The following is a 14468-nucleotide window of genomic DNA, read 5'->3' as shown; positions in this document are numbered from 1 at the left end:
AGTGTCAGTTTCAACCTTTTACATCTTTTCTTTTTAAGCAAATGGTATTTTAAATAATAAACTAGGCCTACACTATGTTATGTCATTATCCGATTATCTGAATTTAGCTTAAAGACGAGTTAATTCTTTTCTTAATTCTCTCCGATTGTGTGAACACACAGCAGAACACACGAGTCAGATCAGTTCGTTGAAGCTGGAGATTTGAGCTTTGATACGTCTTGTTTTTTCTCTTCCTCAGGATTTCCTCGTTCAAATCTGAGAGAAAGAAAAACTGGGACAGCGTTTGTAACGACTTACATGTGCAGACACAGCCGTGTGTGCTTCGTAATGTATGTGTACGTGTGTGTGTGTGTCTCGTAGTTTGAGGTGCAACAGATATTTAAAAAGTGCACAGAGAGCATGTGCGAGCAGCAGCACCACTCACTGAAGTATTAAAGAGTAAAAAAGTTAGATTCAAGGTGAAGCTTCAGCAAATGTTGAACTTTGACCTTTGGATTTCATCAGTGTTTTTGTGTTAATGTTGATTATAAAGCTGTAAAACGTGCAAAGTTAAAACTACTTTTGTAATAAAGACAAAATATAATGTCTGTAAATAAAAATAGTGTCTCTTGAACTGTTTTGGTAATAGTCATAAAAGACGAGCCTTCTTATCACATTTTTCTTTCTTTAATTTGAACATTATACGTTTGAATAAATTCACACCAATTATTAATCTTCTCTGTTCATTTCATCATCCCATTTAATTACAGTCTCTGTCAAACCACATTTCAAAACCAATAATTTGAAACACAATATCTTTATATAAATGCCTTTTATGCACTTTTATCTATCTGATAATGATTGTTTGTATTTTTAAAATAATTATCACATATTCATCTGTATTAGATATATAGACATATAGCGATGGAATGATTCATATTTAGCTTAGACATATTTGTTTGTGTTCTGTTTTTTTAATTTAAAAAAGACAATAAAATGTTTTTTAAAGAAGTAAAAAGATGTAGATTTGCAGAGTTGATCAGATGTGTGTTGTACTATAAATTGAATGAAAATTAGTTTTTGAATACATAATTCCATCAATTTTTTTGATAGAAAATGCATTTTCTCTCGGAAACAAAGACAGGAGAATGAAGACACACGTGCACAAACCGTGCACTGCAGTCGATGAACATTTTACAGTTAATGAATTGTCCGTCATCACTGATGATCAGTAATTGGAAACACACACACACACACTGAAAGCATAAAAAAATACTCCCAGGAAATTAGAAAATCAAATTTATTTCAAAAAACAACAACAATCTTTTACAGATAACGTGTGTGTATGTGTGTGTGCGTGCGTGCGTGCGTGCGTGCATGCGTGCGTGTGCGTGTGCGTGTGCGTGTGTGTGTGTGTAATACTCTGTGTTCATGATGACAACATGGATTCAAATTAATTAAATTGGCCCTATAAGCTTTAAGATATATGTTTCATGTCCTAATCAGAAGTTGAGTAGTATAGTGTTTGTTTGTTTTTAGCATCAAATAAAATGGAAATCACAAAATACGTTAAATTGACACATTTTCCCTTAATTCTCAGGAAAGCTATAAATCATGGTTGTCAAACTCAGTTTAGCCTGAAAAACCCAGATTTTTAAAAAGTTTTTTAATCATTATTACCATTAACAGTTTGATAATGTTATTAATCATTATAATGTATTACCTAAGATTAATTAACACATTAGTTAATGCATTAATAATCGGTAATTCATGTTTACTGCACAGAGTTACATAAAGCATTATAAAGCATTAACAAAAGTTGCATAATGTAATTAGTTAGCCTTATGTAACACCTTACTTAATAAACACCCAAAGTAAATTATTATTACTAGAGATGTTTTTACGTTTAATTAATATATTGATTAATAATAAGTAATGCATACCTAGGATAAGTACTTTTATTAATGCTTAATGTTTTAATGAACTCTGTCCTTTAGACATTAATGAACTGCTTATTTATGCAATAACTGATTAATTGAAGTTAGGTAATACATTGTGATTATTAACATGGTTTTGCAACCAATTTTTTTTTTTAAATATCAATGTCGTTTTTGGGGAAACTTGTCTGATTATTTGAAAGAATTTTAAGTAAAAAATGACCTCCATCATGAAATGATGATCAGAGGAGAGTCGGGGAGTTTGATCAAATTTGTGAATTTGGAGGGGCTGAGATCTCTGGATATAAAGTTCCTTCCGTTCTTTCCCTCTGTTCTTGGTCGCACTGGTGACGCTGCAGGTCGACCCTGCCGTGGAAGCTGATTGGACAGCTGGAGCATCTGAAAGGCGTCTCACTGCTATGTTTGCGGCTGTGAGTGATGAGGTTGGAGCTTTGGCTGAAGCCTTTCCCGCACACCTTACACACGTGAGGTTTTTCTCCTGAGCAGAAGCACAAGAGCTGCAAATTCAAACTTTACCAATCAACCAATCACTCAAAAACTCAATAAAATAGATAATAGAATGATTAAAACAGCCCAGATTATATGAATAAATAAGATAAATACAATGATTGGGGTGGAAGGACCATTACAGATATGTATAATAAATTAAATGGTCATTTTAGCGACGACCAAAAAGAGAGATAACCAAGAAAACTGTTAAAAGTATACAACATAAACAGGAAAAAAGGCTAAAATTATTTTAAAAAAAGGTGAAATATCCAATAAATGAACGTAAAATGAGTTTCGTCCCACCTGTGTGTATGAAGGTGTGTTTCTTCATGTCGGACTTCTGGTGAAACCTCTTTCCGCAGTAGATGCAGGGGAAAGGTCGGGTGTCAGAGTGGATCAGCAGGTGAGTGGACAGAGTGGACGAACGCTTGAACACTTTTCCACACACCTGACAGACAAACTTACACTCCTGGACAAACACATCAAAGACAAAGCTAGAAAAGGTTGTTTTTTTTTACATATACAGTATGTGAGTACTTAATATTTGTGTGTAGGATTTACTGTTTCTGTCATACAGACTCAGATTGTGCTTTAGGGATTGTTCCAAATCCCTAAAAATGTTCGGTAACACCATATTTGAAGTTTTAAACATAAAGGCTGTCATTACGCTGTCAGCATGAATAAGATGTCAGCAAGATGTTATTAAATATTGTTCGCTACCCTAATCCATCGTTACCCTTACCCCTAACCCTAATCTTAACCCCTGGATCCCTCCAACAAACCCAAAAAATGCCAACATAGCTTCAAAGGTGTCATAATTCAGCGAACAACATTTAATGACAGCCTTCATGACAGTAAAGTGTTACCAAATGTTCCAATGGCATAATTATGTGATAATAAAGCCAAGCTTACTATATCAAAATATATTATTATGAGATAAAAAGTAATAAATATTCATCCATTCTTCTTCTGCTGTTTATTGTGGTTGGGTTGTGGGGGCAGCATCCTTGGCAGCGAGGCCCAGACTTTTCTCTCCTTGGCCACTTTGTCCAGCTGTTCCTCGGGGATCCCAATGCGTTCCCAGGCCAGCTGAGAGACATAGGGTGTGTCTGAATAGTTCCTCCTATCTCCTTTCCTATCCACTTTTCCTTAACCCAGGAAGTGTTTCAGTGGCGGCCATGATAAGGAGCGTTTAAATTCTATAAAAGCTAAGGAAAGGAGGCTCAATGCTTACTTTATAACCTCCTTTAGCCTAGGAAACACTGATGCACGATTTACCAAAGGAGACCAGATAGTGCTTGCAACAACGACATTTAAAGGGACCCGCTCATCCGAGCTTTCACGGAAACTCCCAATTTTTTCACCACGTCACTAAGCTTCACTGTCATCGAATTATTACGTCACCTCGTGGAAGTGATTCATTGAGGCACACACACTGAAAGCCTCCAAAACCCTGTGACAAATAAACCCTGTGTCCGCATCTGACCAGCAACCCTAAAGCTTGACTTTGTCTCATTCATCCTAAACCGCCACAGCACACTGAGCACACGTGGACTGGTTGGGAAAACTCCCCTGCATAGACCTTACCAGGGAGTCTGAGGAGTGTGATCCCTCAGATCCCCTTTCCTTAAAAAGAGGGACCAGCACCCCGCTGTGCCAGTCCAGAGGCACTGCTCCCCAGTGTCCACGCTATGTTGCAGGGTCGAGTTAACTATGACAACCCAACAACATCCAGGGCCCTGAGGAACTCCCTGCAGATCTGAAGTCGTTATTATGAGTTAGGTATTTGTTGTCGTGTCGGACTACTTCACCTTTGATCGACCGTAGCGGCCTCTGAAGCCAAAGGACAGCGAGAGGTGAGACATTTCTCTGTCTACAGGAGACCTCGTCCACGGGACCAGAGGAGCCACTCCTGATAGGAGGACCTCTGGAAAAGACTACAGAGACCCACTTACATTATTCATTCATTTAAGAAAAAAGACAGTGAAACACAGACACCGGTTCTTACAAACACACCAAAAACTATATTTTATTATTTATTTACTGAAAAAGGCTATAATCAGGGAATTCTTTCTACCTTTTCACACAGTGGACACTGGCTGTCGGGCGATTTGGGGTCAGAGTGTGACGTGTGATGAAGTAACAGTGAAACCAGCTGCTCCAGTTGTTGCTCTCGGTGGGACGGTTGGTATCTGACCACAGACTGTGCTGGGACCAGCAGAGGAGTGTCTGCTTTCCCAGGATGGACTGATAAGAAAACACATCAGTTGGAACTCTTTAATTCATGAACAAGTGTTACTTCAAACCATACTGTCCCACTGCGGGAACATTTATTTAAACAAAGTTAAAAGAGAAACCAAAAAGTCCAACAGGTGGTGATGCTAGAGAGGGAAATGTTCCCTTTATACATTTATTTTTTTTGTTTTTTCCCCATGAGCATGGCAGATTCCATTTCTCTACATGAAAGGTCTGCAACCCATGGCTCCAGAGCCACATGTGGCTCTTTCATCCCACTGCTGTAACTGTTTGTGGCTAGGGCAGCGTTGTGTGCAGTTTTATCTTCATTTTAAATGTCAAAAGGGTTTGTGACTCCAAATGCTTTCTTTTCTGTTGGAAAAAGGGTCCAAATGTCTCTTTGACTGATAAAGGTCACCGACCTCTGCTCCCACAATAGTAGCATCACATTATATCAACAGAATGATGACCAATGAAGACATGGGAAGATAAAAAGAAGGGAAGAACATCTCAACAAAATGTATATTTACCCACCAATGATGAAGAAAACCATGTTTTAATGTCACCTAATCAGAAACTCAGCACTGGAGGGATCCCAGCCTACCTGCACTGGTTCCAGTGACAGTCTGTCCTGTTGTCCTGGCTTCATCCTGGAGGTTTTTGACCTCGAGTGGAACATCTTTAGGCTTCCTCTCAGTTTGGCATGTGCGGCGTCTGAAGGTGCCCCGAGGTGATCCAAAGAGCTGAGATCTTCTGTGTTTGACCAGGAAAGACCTGGGCATGGCGGAGGAGTCTGAGAGATGTGACACTAATGGAGACTCAGCAACAGCTGCTAACTGTTCAGTTACAATGCCTGGGTTGGCTGAGGTTTTGGTTGCTCCCACCTGCAGGATGAAGCTGCTGTGGTTTACACATCTCTCTAACTGACTGCATGCTTTCTGTGACACACAGAAGTTTGCCTTTAACGTTCCTTGACTAATCAGAAAAATCCTTTTTGGCAGTTTTGTGAAATGAATAGTCAGATTGTTTTAGTCGTCGTGTGCCGGCAAACTGCTCCTCTTTTCTGCTCTGGTTGTTTCTCTCAGGTTAGATTAAAGGAATAAACAGGATGAAGAACTCAAGCCATAATACAACAGATTACTCAGATCTTATCTACTTCATAACCTGGTCCCGACCAGGTTAGTCATTCAGCCTAAGTTACCATGGTGATTTAGCCCGGTAAGAAGGTATCCAGCGTCGTAGAACAGCACACACCAAATAAATCCTGGAAATTAGCGTGAAATGAGGAAATCCAGCTTCGTACAAGCCCCTAAACCAGTGGTGCGCCGTGGGATTTTGTGACAACCATACATTATTATTGCAATATACAGCTAAACAAAAATAATTATTTTTTAATTTACTACTTTGTACTCATTTCTAAATACAGAGGCAAATTCTATACCTTAAAACAAATCTTTGCAAAAAAAAAACATTATTTCGCTGTTCCCAGGGTTGCGCAGGTGGGAATTATAAGACTGTGACCAAGGCTGTAGGACAACATTCAAATGCTCAGAGGCGTCATGTCAGTGGTAAGGGTTTTGCACAATAGGCGTGCCTTCAGATTTTTATTTGTCCATTGGTGTGCCTTGGGCATAAAAAGTTTGGGAACCACTGCCCTAAACTCATCTAATGTTTCTTTTCTGCAGATTTACTCCACCTGAACTCTACAGTTCTGTTGACTGTCCACATGGCCCAAAAACACTGCAGCAGTTTGTTTTAAAGAAGAAAAAACAACAACAACAGTTTTACATGAGCCGATATAAGCTGCAACATTTACTATTCTTCACACTCATTCATGGAGAACATGCAAACTCCACTGAATACAAATATGGGACATATCTTCTAGAGATGATTCCAACAAACCATTGTTCTACTAATAAACAAACAGGCATCATTCTTTTGTTTGTTTGTCATTGTTAAACAACTGTATAATGGAGCTGTGCATCATCTGATCTTTAGCAGTAGGTTGTTCACTGTGAGCTGCTACATATTGTTAGTGTTTGATGCTTCAGCGCCTCCTGCTGGAAACAAAAATGGTTTCCAATTTAAATTGTTAATGTTTGGTGACTTTGGAACAGGTGAATATTAACAAACCCACCTATGGATGGTTTGTATTTATACAGAAAGCTTGAGATGTTGGGCAGTGGTTGCCTAGTGATTAAGGAATGAGCTTGTAATAGGAAGGTCACCAGTTCGACTCTCACCTGGGCCATCACTGTTGGATGTTCTTAGCTCATGGGCAAGCACACATACAACCTCTGCTTTTAATTTGAAGGGCTTGCAGTAGAGTGTGGTAAGTAACTGAGAAGGAAAGTACATTTCTAAAGTTTGTTTCTGACAATACAAAATAAGATACTTCAGTGTGAAAAGGAATGTTTCCCAGAGCATTGCCTGTTAAATATTTTATCAACAATATGCTAAATTACTTTTTAAATGTTGAGTGTTTTTCAACTGATTTAGTGTATTTTTATGATGTTTTGAGCAATCTTTAGTTGTCGTTATTTTTGTGTATAATTGCATAATTGTCTTAAATGTTTTTAAAGTAATTTGTGTATATTTGTTTCCCTTTTGTGTGTTTTTGGACTCTTTTTGAGCCTATACTTTGGGGGACGCAGATGATTAGACGAAGGGCTGCATGTGGCCCGCGGGTCACAAACTGTCCTCGTCTGATCTAGTTGTTTTTATCACTATTTAAAGTTTTTTCCCCCCGTCACTTTGTGGCTGTGAAGGAGTTAAGGCGTCTTCTCTCTAGGGTTCTGGTGCTGAATCACATTTTTTTGCCTCACAACCACAGCTGCCATGGCAACCCCTTGAAAAGCCAACCAGTCCAAGCAGGAGTCCCTCATAAGTCTGTGGAGGATTCCAACAGAGAGAAGTAAAGTTTGTGTGAGACGAACACAAGCAGGAGAAGAAACTTCAAATCAGGTTAGTGTAAAGTGATCACAACAAGAGATTCAGCATTTGTTAAATCTGTATTTGACCATAATTTTGGAATTCTGTTGACTTTCCTGATTTGATGTAGAAGTGTTTTTAGTATAAGAATGACAGGAGATATATATGAAATTAAAAAAAACCTGTGGCATAGACAATAGATTGTGATCTACTAAAGTAATTACAATTGTTGGTAACATATTGATCAACTGAAGTACTTACTTTCCATCATTTGTCATATCTTTTTGTATATTTATATGTGTATATATAATTATGTGTATGTTTCTTGCATGTGAACTGTTTATCTGTTATATTAACTGTTTTGTGAAAGGAAGCAACCACTGATATGAAATTATGATACTTACAGGGATGGGAACTTATAAGTTTAATTCCTCCTTCTAAAGCACTAAACAGATTTCAACAAATGTTTAACCAAAGATACAGTAGACCCTACTCTTTACTGAGCAATGGAGGCACAAGAGCAGCATTCACCAAGCAGCTCCGTCTTCAAATCTCAAGCCGACAAAGATAAATACAGATGATCAGAAGTGGTCAGTGTCTTAGTTTACTTCATTTAAATACTGCTGCACTTCATATAGGTTTGTATTCCATAAATCGTCTTTAAATAATTAATTTAATACAAAACGTTGTTTTAATTATTTCTACTGAAACATTGTTACAAATGTGTTCAAAGTATCAAAGATAGGATTTTGTTAAAGATGCTGCGGATTTGGTGTTCAGATTGTGTGTAATGTTACATGATTGTTAAAATGTAAAAACATTTTTCTATTCGTTAAAAGTAGTTTGTGAAATCTAACTTAATTTAAATATACATATATATATATTTTAGTATTTCACTAAAGGGTAAACTGGTAGCTCTTCAGATGATTCAGTAAATTTAAAGTAGTGGTTTCAGAAAGGTTGGTGACCTCTGCCTTACGCCATGGAAAACTCCGGATCAATATACTGATTCTGGATCAGTTTCAAACATTAAAAAAATTCCCATCGTTCACTATTGGCAAAAATCATCTGTATTTATATATTATTTCAATCCTGTGTGCTGCTTTTCTTTACTTCCTGTAATGCTGCTGGAAATATAATTTCCATGACAGAGCTTTCCCAAGGGATAAATAAAGTCCATCTAATCTATTTTAATCTTATCTCAGTTTATGATGAAACTTTATAGCGGGTTGATTCCTCTGTTACTAAACCAAGTGTCGTGCAGATCAGATCTGGATGACACATTTCAGTGTGATTTTTTTTGGGGGGAAAATGGGGGTTGGATCTATCATATGTTTATTCATATGAAGACATTTTCTCCAAGCCTTTAAAGTGTGAGTGATCATGGTACCATGATCAGGCTCACTATTCTAAGCATAGCAGGAAAAAGATTGTACATTACTGTATATTCTCCTCAGATAAGGATATGGATTTACCTTTTTGACCCATGGGATCCTTTGCACTAACTCAGTCTGCGTATAGCCAATAACGGCTCCAAAATTCATAAAAAAAGTAGATTTGGCCTTAATTTACTCAAAAACGGTAACTCCCATTCTAATTCAGCCTTTGAATGAACTTGTGTCGTAATGACTGATGATCTCTGATCTCTACAGGATCTATAAAAAGCCATGTTCTCCTTATCCGAGCTGGCGCCCGTCCATCAGCATGAGAGCAGGACCAAACTGCTGAAGCCGTGGTGGGAGGTCTTCATGGACTACCTGGTGGTCCTGATGTTGTTGACGTCTGTGCTGGCATGTACTGAGCAGCTTTCCAGGGATCGAGTGGTGTGCATCCCTTTGGATCCATCAGTTCCTGATAACACAAGTGCTAGCAGTGCTTCAACGCAGACCACGCCCACTGCTCGGGGTCGACGCATACACCTGGTTTACCAGCAGTACGTTTACATCAGTCAGGTACAGTGACTTACACAGCAAAGGCCACAAAAATTTGATTATCTGATCCAAACAGTCATGTTGGCATTTAGAATAAAGACCAATTTGAGCATCAACACAGGAAGGGACAAACAGTTTGTGCGTTTTTAGTGCCGCTTTCTCTATCTTTTCTGTTATTTCTGTGTATTTTGTAGTCATCTTGTGTGTTTTTGTTGTCATTTTGTATATTTCACAAATTTTTTATGTTTTTGTTTCATGTGTTTTTGTAGTTTTGTACTCATCTTGTGTGTTTTGTCGTCCCTTTGTGTATTTTTGTTGTAATTTTGTGGTTTTAGATACATTTTTGTGTGTTTTTTTTGTTGTTTTGTAAATGTTTCTGGTATTCTGTGTATTTTTGTTATGGCTTTGTATATTTTCGTCTCAATTTGTGTGTTTTTGGGTCGGTTTGTGCTTTTACTTTGCAAAATTAGATCAAAGACCACATGCCTGCAGTTGCCCTTGTCTGCAATAGAGTATCTTCACATTTGTGAGGAATGAGACGTTCACAGAGTGAATAGGGATCTACTGTACAACTATTTAATGTCAACACAGCATCTCCACGAGGGATTCAACGCTTTGTTCAATCATGAGAATCCTCAAAATTGAGGCAGCGTTTAATGTCAAATGTCAAACACAGAGCCGGCAACGTGACCAGTGAGTGTCTATAGGAAGCTTTTAACTCAATAGTGCTTTCTAGAAGTGAACCTTGGGATGACTGTGTGATTTTATTCAGGTGTGCTACAACGAAGCTCTGCCTCTGGGCTCCCGGTTTTTCCCCTACTTGGCCTTACTGCAGTCTCTCATCCTGGTGGCCAGTGGTTCTTTTTGGCTTCATTTCCCCCACACATCGTCACGCATCGAGCAGTTCCTCGCCATCCTCTCCAAGTGCTGCGATTCACCCTGGACTTCTCAAGCACTGTCGCTCGCTGCTGGACAAGGAGACATCCAGGAGGAAATGGAGGAGGACAGACAAAGACCTCAAGTTCGTCTCTCCTCAAACGTTCTCACGAGGCGCTCCAGTTGTGGCTCGGGCACAGAGAGTCCGCTTTTAAAGAGGACGGACAGTCTGTCTTCACATTCCTGTAGCCCCATCACATCCGCTCCACCCTGTGAGGGTCACACAGATGGTGTTTCTCCAAAGCTCTCGGTTGCAGTCGACGATCCCAGGCAGGCCGTCACTCTGGATAAGAGCGACAGGGAACAGGCCAGGGCTCTGTTTGAGCGTGTACGCAAATTCAGGAGCCATTGTGAAAACTCAACCATCATTCAGAAGGTATGAGTTTCTTTATATTTGTAGGACAACAACACATGGTCCTCACATGCTTACTCATACAACCTTTAGTTCTATACACGGCAATATTATATATATAATACAATTTATGATAGAAAAAAAATAGTAGACAATATCCTGATGATCTGATACTGACTCCGAGGGGTAATACTGAGAGGTATAATGACTCTGTTGTGTTATAGTGATTCTGAGGGGTTATCCTGATGCATCCTCACTTGCGTTTTCTTCAGGATATGCAAACCATCTAGCTTAATTTATATTCTATAAGGGCAGTGGTGAAAACCCCACGTTTACATGTTGAGTTATCATGGTTTCATCTATGTATCATCTCTTCAAGTGTTTTACAGCAGTGGTTCTCAAATTTTTTTTGGGCTGAAGTACCCCTTTTCTCTTATTACTAATTCCAAGGACAGTACCCCCTTTGTCCGACGACAACATTTTACTCGGAATACTTTGAAAAAACAACTATAAAGCATAGTGATGGAATAAATGAGTGTTAACACACATTATTAAGAATATAACTTTGTAAATAAGTGAAATAAAACAGTATTTAGTGCCTCCTGAAGAGAGATATTGCTATAGTTTTTATCATTTTGGGTCGTCTCCCACTTGATATGGGAGGAAGACTGACCTTTGTATTTTCAGTTCATGTTCTAATCAAGATCCTTTCCATCATCATTATTATGTTTAGCATTTTTTATGAAAAGTAAACATTATAAAATCCCATTATTTAATGCTTTCATCTATTAAGTTTTCACTCTCTATCTCAAGTAGTGCCATTGTGTACCCCCGTTTGAGAAAAACTGTTTTACAGGACAGTTTAAACCAGAAATGATTTGTTCTACTTTATTTAGGTCTATTTGACTCAGACGATCTTCAAAGTTCTGATGGTGATGCTGATCCTGAGCTACACTCTTCCACTCTTGCACTCTTTCTCCTTCAACCACACCTGTCACCTGGCAGAGTTTGCCCTGCTGGGCTACGACACCTTTGACTGCATCCATGTTCTCTCCTCACTCTTACTGAAGCTGGTGACAGCCTACGTCTTCCTTCTGGGCCTGTATGGCCTCCTCAGCCTCCACACGCTGTGCTGGGTCTTACTCAGGTCAGACGTTACACTCATGGCTTCTTTCTTTTGTTTCATGTTTTTGTCTAGTCTCATCTTCTCTCTTTGTTTTCTATCTTGTCATTGTAGTCTCTGGTCTAGGTTATCTCTTCTCTTGTGTTGCGTTCTCTATATCTACTTATCTTCCCTTTGTCTTGTCTTCTCTCCTCTCTGCATTTTTGTCTTGCCTGCCCCTTTTTCTGGTTTTCTCTTCTCTATAGTTTATTTTCTTTCAATAACTTCTGATTTTGTCTACTCTCTTTTTTCTTGTCTTTCTTGAACTTCTTGTCATGTCTTCCATATTGTCTTTTTCATCATCTCGTTTTCTTTACACTTGTCTATTTTGTCCATTCTTCAAAGCTTGTCCTCACACTTTTCTTTTCTTTCTGGTCTTCTATTTGTATTCTAATCTTTTTGTCTTCTCTCCGTTAGTCTTCATCTGTTCTCTCACTTCTTCTTTCTTATGTATTTTGTCTTGTCTGCGTGCTTTTGTCCTTGTTTTTTTATTCCTCATGACGTTTATTTGTTTTGCTAGATTTTTCCCATGTCTCATTCAGCTCCTCTTTTGACTTTTCTCACTTTGTCCTTTTTGTCTTTTGTCTGTCTGTCTTCTGTTGTCTGCTTGTGTGTTCTTAACTTGTCATCTTAGGTTTTTGCCATCTCATGTCATCTTTTCTTATCTCTGTCCCTCATTACTGTCCTTTGTATTTGCTATTTCATCTTCTTGACTTGTCTCATCTATGTTGTGTTTTTTCCTGTGTAGCTCCCTGCGTCAATATTCCTTCCACTCACGAAAGGAGATTGAAGGCGTTCCCGACCTGAGGAACGACCTGGCCTTCCTCATCCACATGTTGGAGCAGTATGACGCTCTGCTGGTGCAGCGTCTCACCGTGTTCCTCTCTCCGATCAGTGAGAGCAGGCTGCTGGAGGACGGTCTGGAGAGATGCTGGGATGAGAAGAAGCTGCACGCCATGACCAGCGTGGATGCAGATGGCCACACCCAGCTGCAACTAGTGGCGCTCCGTCATCTTCCTCCAGCACTCTTCACCCTCAGCCAGCTTCAGGTCCTCAAGCTGGAGCTGATTTCAGACGCCAGGCTTTCTGCACAGGTAGCCAACATGACTGCGCTCAGGTAAGGTGTTAACAGTTATAGTCAGCTGTTTGTCTTTTGGAGATTTCCTTCACATCTCTTTGTTTCAATAACAGGGAGCTGCATCTTTATCACTGCTCAGCAACCGTGGATCTTAGTGCGCTCACTTTTCTCCAGGAACGAATTGAGATCCTTCACCTCAGTTTCACTCAAGCTTCAGAGATCTCCCACTGGGTCCTCTCCCTCTGCAATCTGCACGAGCTCCATCTGTCTGGCCGATTGAGCAGTGAAGGTGGGGTCGGTCGTGGCTGGGCGTTGGGGAGCCTTCGTCAGCTACGTCACCTCCGTGTGCTGGTGATTCAGGGAATGTTACAGAGAATCCCCGCTGAGCTGTGTGAGCTTTCTGGCTGTTTGACGCATCTGAAGATCTCCAACGAGGGTGCCAAGCTGCTTGTGCTGACCAGTTTAAAGCGGATGGTGGAATTGATGGAGCTGCAGCTGCAGGACTGCCAGTTGGAGCGCATACCATCTGCACTACTCTCTCTGACTAACCTTCGGACGCTCGACCTGCAGCACAATAACCTTAGAACGCTGGAGGAGATCCTTGGCCTGGCCCACCTTCAACGTCTCTCCTCTCTCAGACTTGCTTATAACCATGTTTTGGTTTTGCCGGCGACTATCGGGGTCCTCAGGAGCCTTGAATTCTTAGATCTATCCAACAATCGGCTCCAGAGCCTTCCTTCTGCACTCTTTAGTCTCCACCGTCTTCGTAAACTCCTGCTGGCAGGTAACCTGATAGAGTCACTTCCAACCGAAGTGAAGGAGCTGCTGCTGCTCTCAGATCTGGACCTAAGTGGCAACAGGTTAGAGAACCTGCCTCCTGAGCTGTTCTCGCACTGCCAGGAGCTGCAAATCCTCAACGTGGCTTGCAACTCTCTGAGTTCATTACCCAACGGTGTAGCAAACCTACGTCGGCTGTGTAAGTTGGACCTGCGCTGTAACAGTCTGGAGAAGCTTCCAGCTGAGCTGGGCAGCTGCTCCAGCCTTCATGGAGGAGGACTCTCTGTGGAAAACTGGCTCTTTCTGACATTGCCCGCAACTGTTAGGGAAGTTCTTACCCATTCTTTCATCCCTGTTGGTAAATACTCAGAGAGTCGACCAGAGTCTGACAGCTTCCCATACTTCTGTCCTTCACAGTGGAGCTTCAATTCTGCTCTAGAATCAGAGATCTGAATAAAAAATGAATACACGATAGAACAAAATATTAACTCTCTTTTTGTTGTCAGTTTGAACATATTTTATTTCGTTTTATGTGGTGTCGAAGTCAGCATGTAATGGTATGTCCAGGGGCGTAGCACCACATTTTGGGGATTTTGCCATGAAAACAAAAAACTGGAACAGAAGTTTATCACATGAAAGG

At 40.0% G+C, this 14468-nt stretch overlaps 3 protein-coding genes across 9 annotated transcripts in view; 2 read left to right on the top strand and 1 right to left on the bottom strand.

The window, feature by feature from the left end:
• The window catches only part of engl (endoglin, like), a 22888-nt gene extending 20384 nt beyond the window's left edge, over nt 1–2504 (top strand). For all 6 annotated transcript variants that reach the window (XM_028454654.1, XM_028454655.1, XM_028454653.1 and 3 more), the window contains 2 exons: nt 239–329; nt 2276–2504. In XM_028454654.1, coding sequence (XP_028310455.1) covers nt 239–259 — 21 coding nt within the window. In that variant the 3' untranslated portion in view covers nt 260–329; nt 2276–2504. The remainder of the gene's footprint in view (nt 1–238; nt 330–2275) is intronic.
• Nucleotides 2183–5443, bottom strand: LOC114468961 (zinc finger protein 271). The gene is made up of 4 exons (XM_028456148.1): nt 5266–5443; nt 4514–4673; nt 2730–2920; nt 2183–2415 (listed from the first exon to the last, which is right to left on the bottom strand). Exons 1-4 carry the CDS (start codon nt 5441–5443, stop codon nt 2183–2185), a joined length of 762 nt encoding a protein of 253 aa, XP_028311949.1.
• LOC114468031 (volume-regulated anion channel subunit LRRC8D) lies at nt 2743–14468 on the top strand. 2 transcript variants are annotated; one of them, XM_028454660.1, is made up of 7 exons: nt 2743–2829; nt 7495–7625; nt 9245–9544; nt 10296–10835; nt 11708–11958; nt 12722–13090; nt 13165–14468. In XM_028454660.1, the coding sequence occupies exons 3-7, from the start codon at nt 9260–9262 to the stop codon at nt 14279–14281; spliced, it is 2562 nt and encodes an 853-aa protein (XP_028310461.1). In that variant the 5' UTR covers nt 2743–2829; nt 7495–7625; nt 9245–9259; the 3' UTR covers nt 14282–14468. The 2 variants fall into 2 exon arrangements, with proteins under 2 accessions (XP_028310461.1, XP_028310462.1); XM_028454661.1 differs by lacking the exon at nt 2743–2829 and adding an exon at nt 6918–6993.

Source organism: Gouania willdenowi, chromosome 8 (genome assembly GCF_900634775.1).
Source record: "Gouania willdenowi chromosome 8, fGouWil2.1, whole genome shotgun sequence".
Lineage (NCBI taxonomy): Eukaryota > Metazoa > Chordata > Actinopteri > Blenniiformes > Gobiesocidae > Gouania > Gouania willdenowi.
Note: the sequence above shows the minus strand (reverse complement) of the source record. Positions and strands in the feature narration are given on the sequence as shown.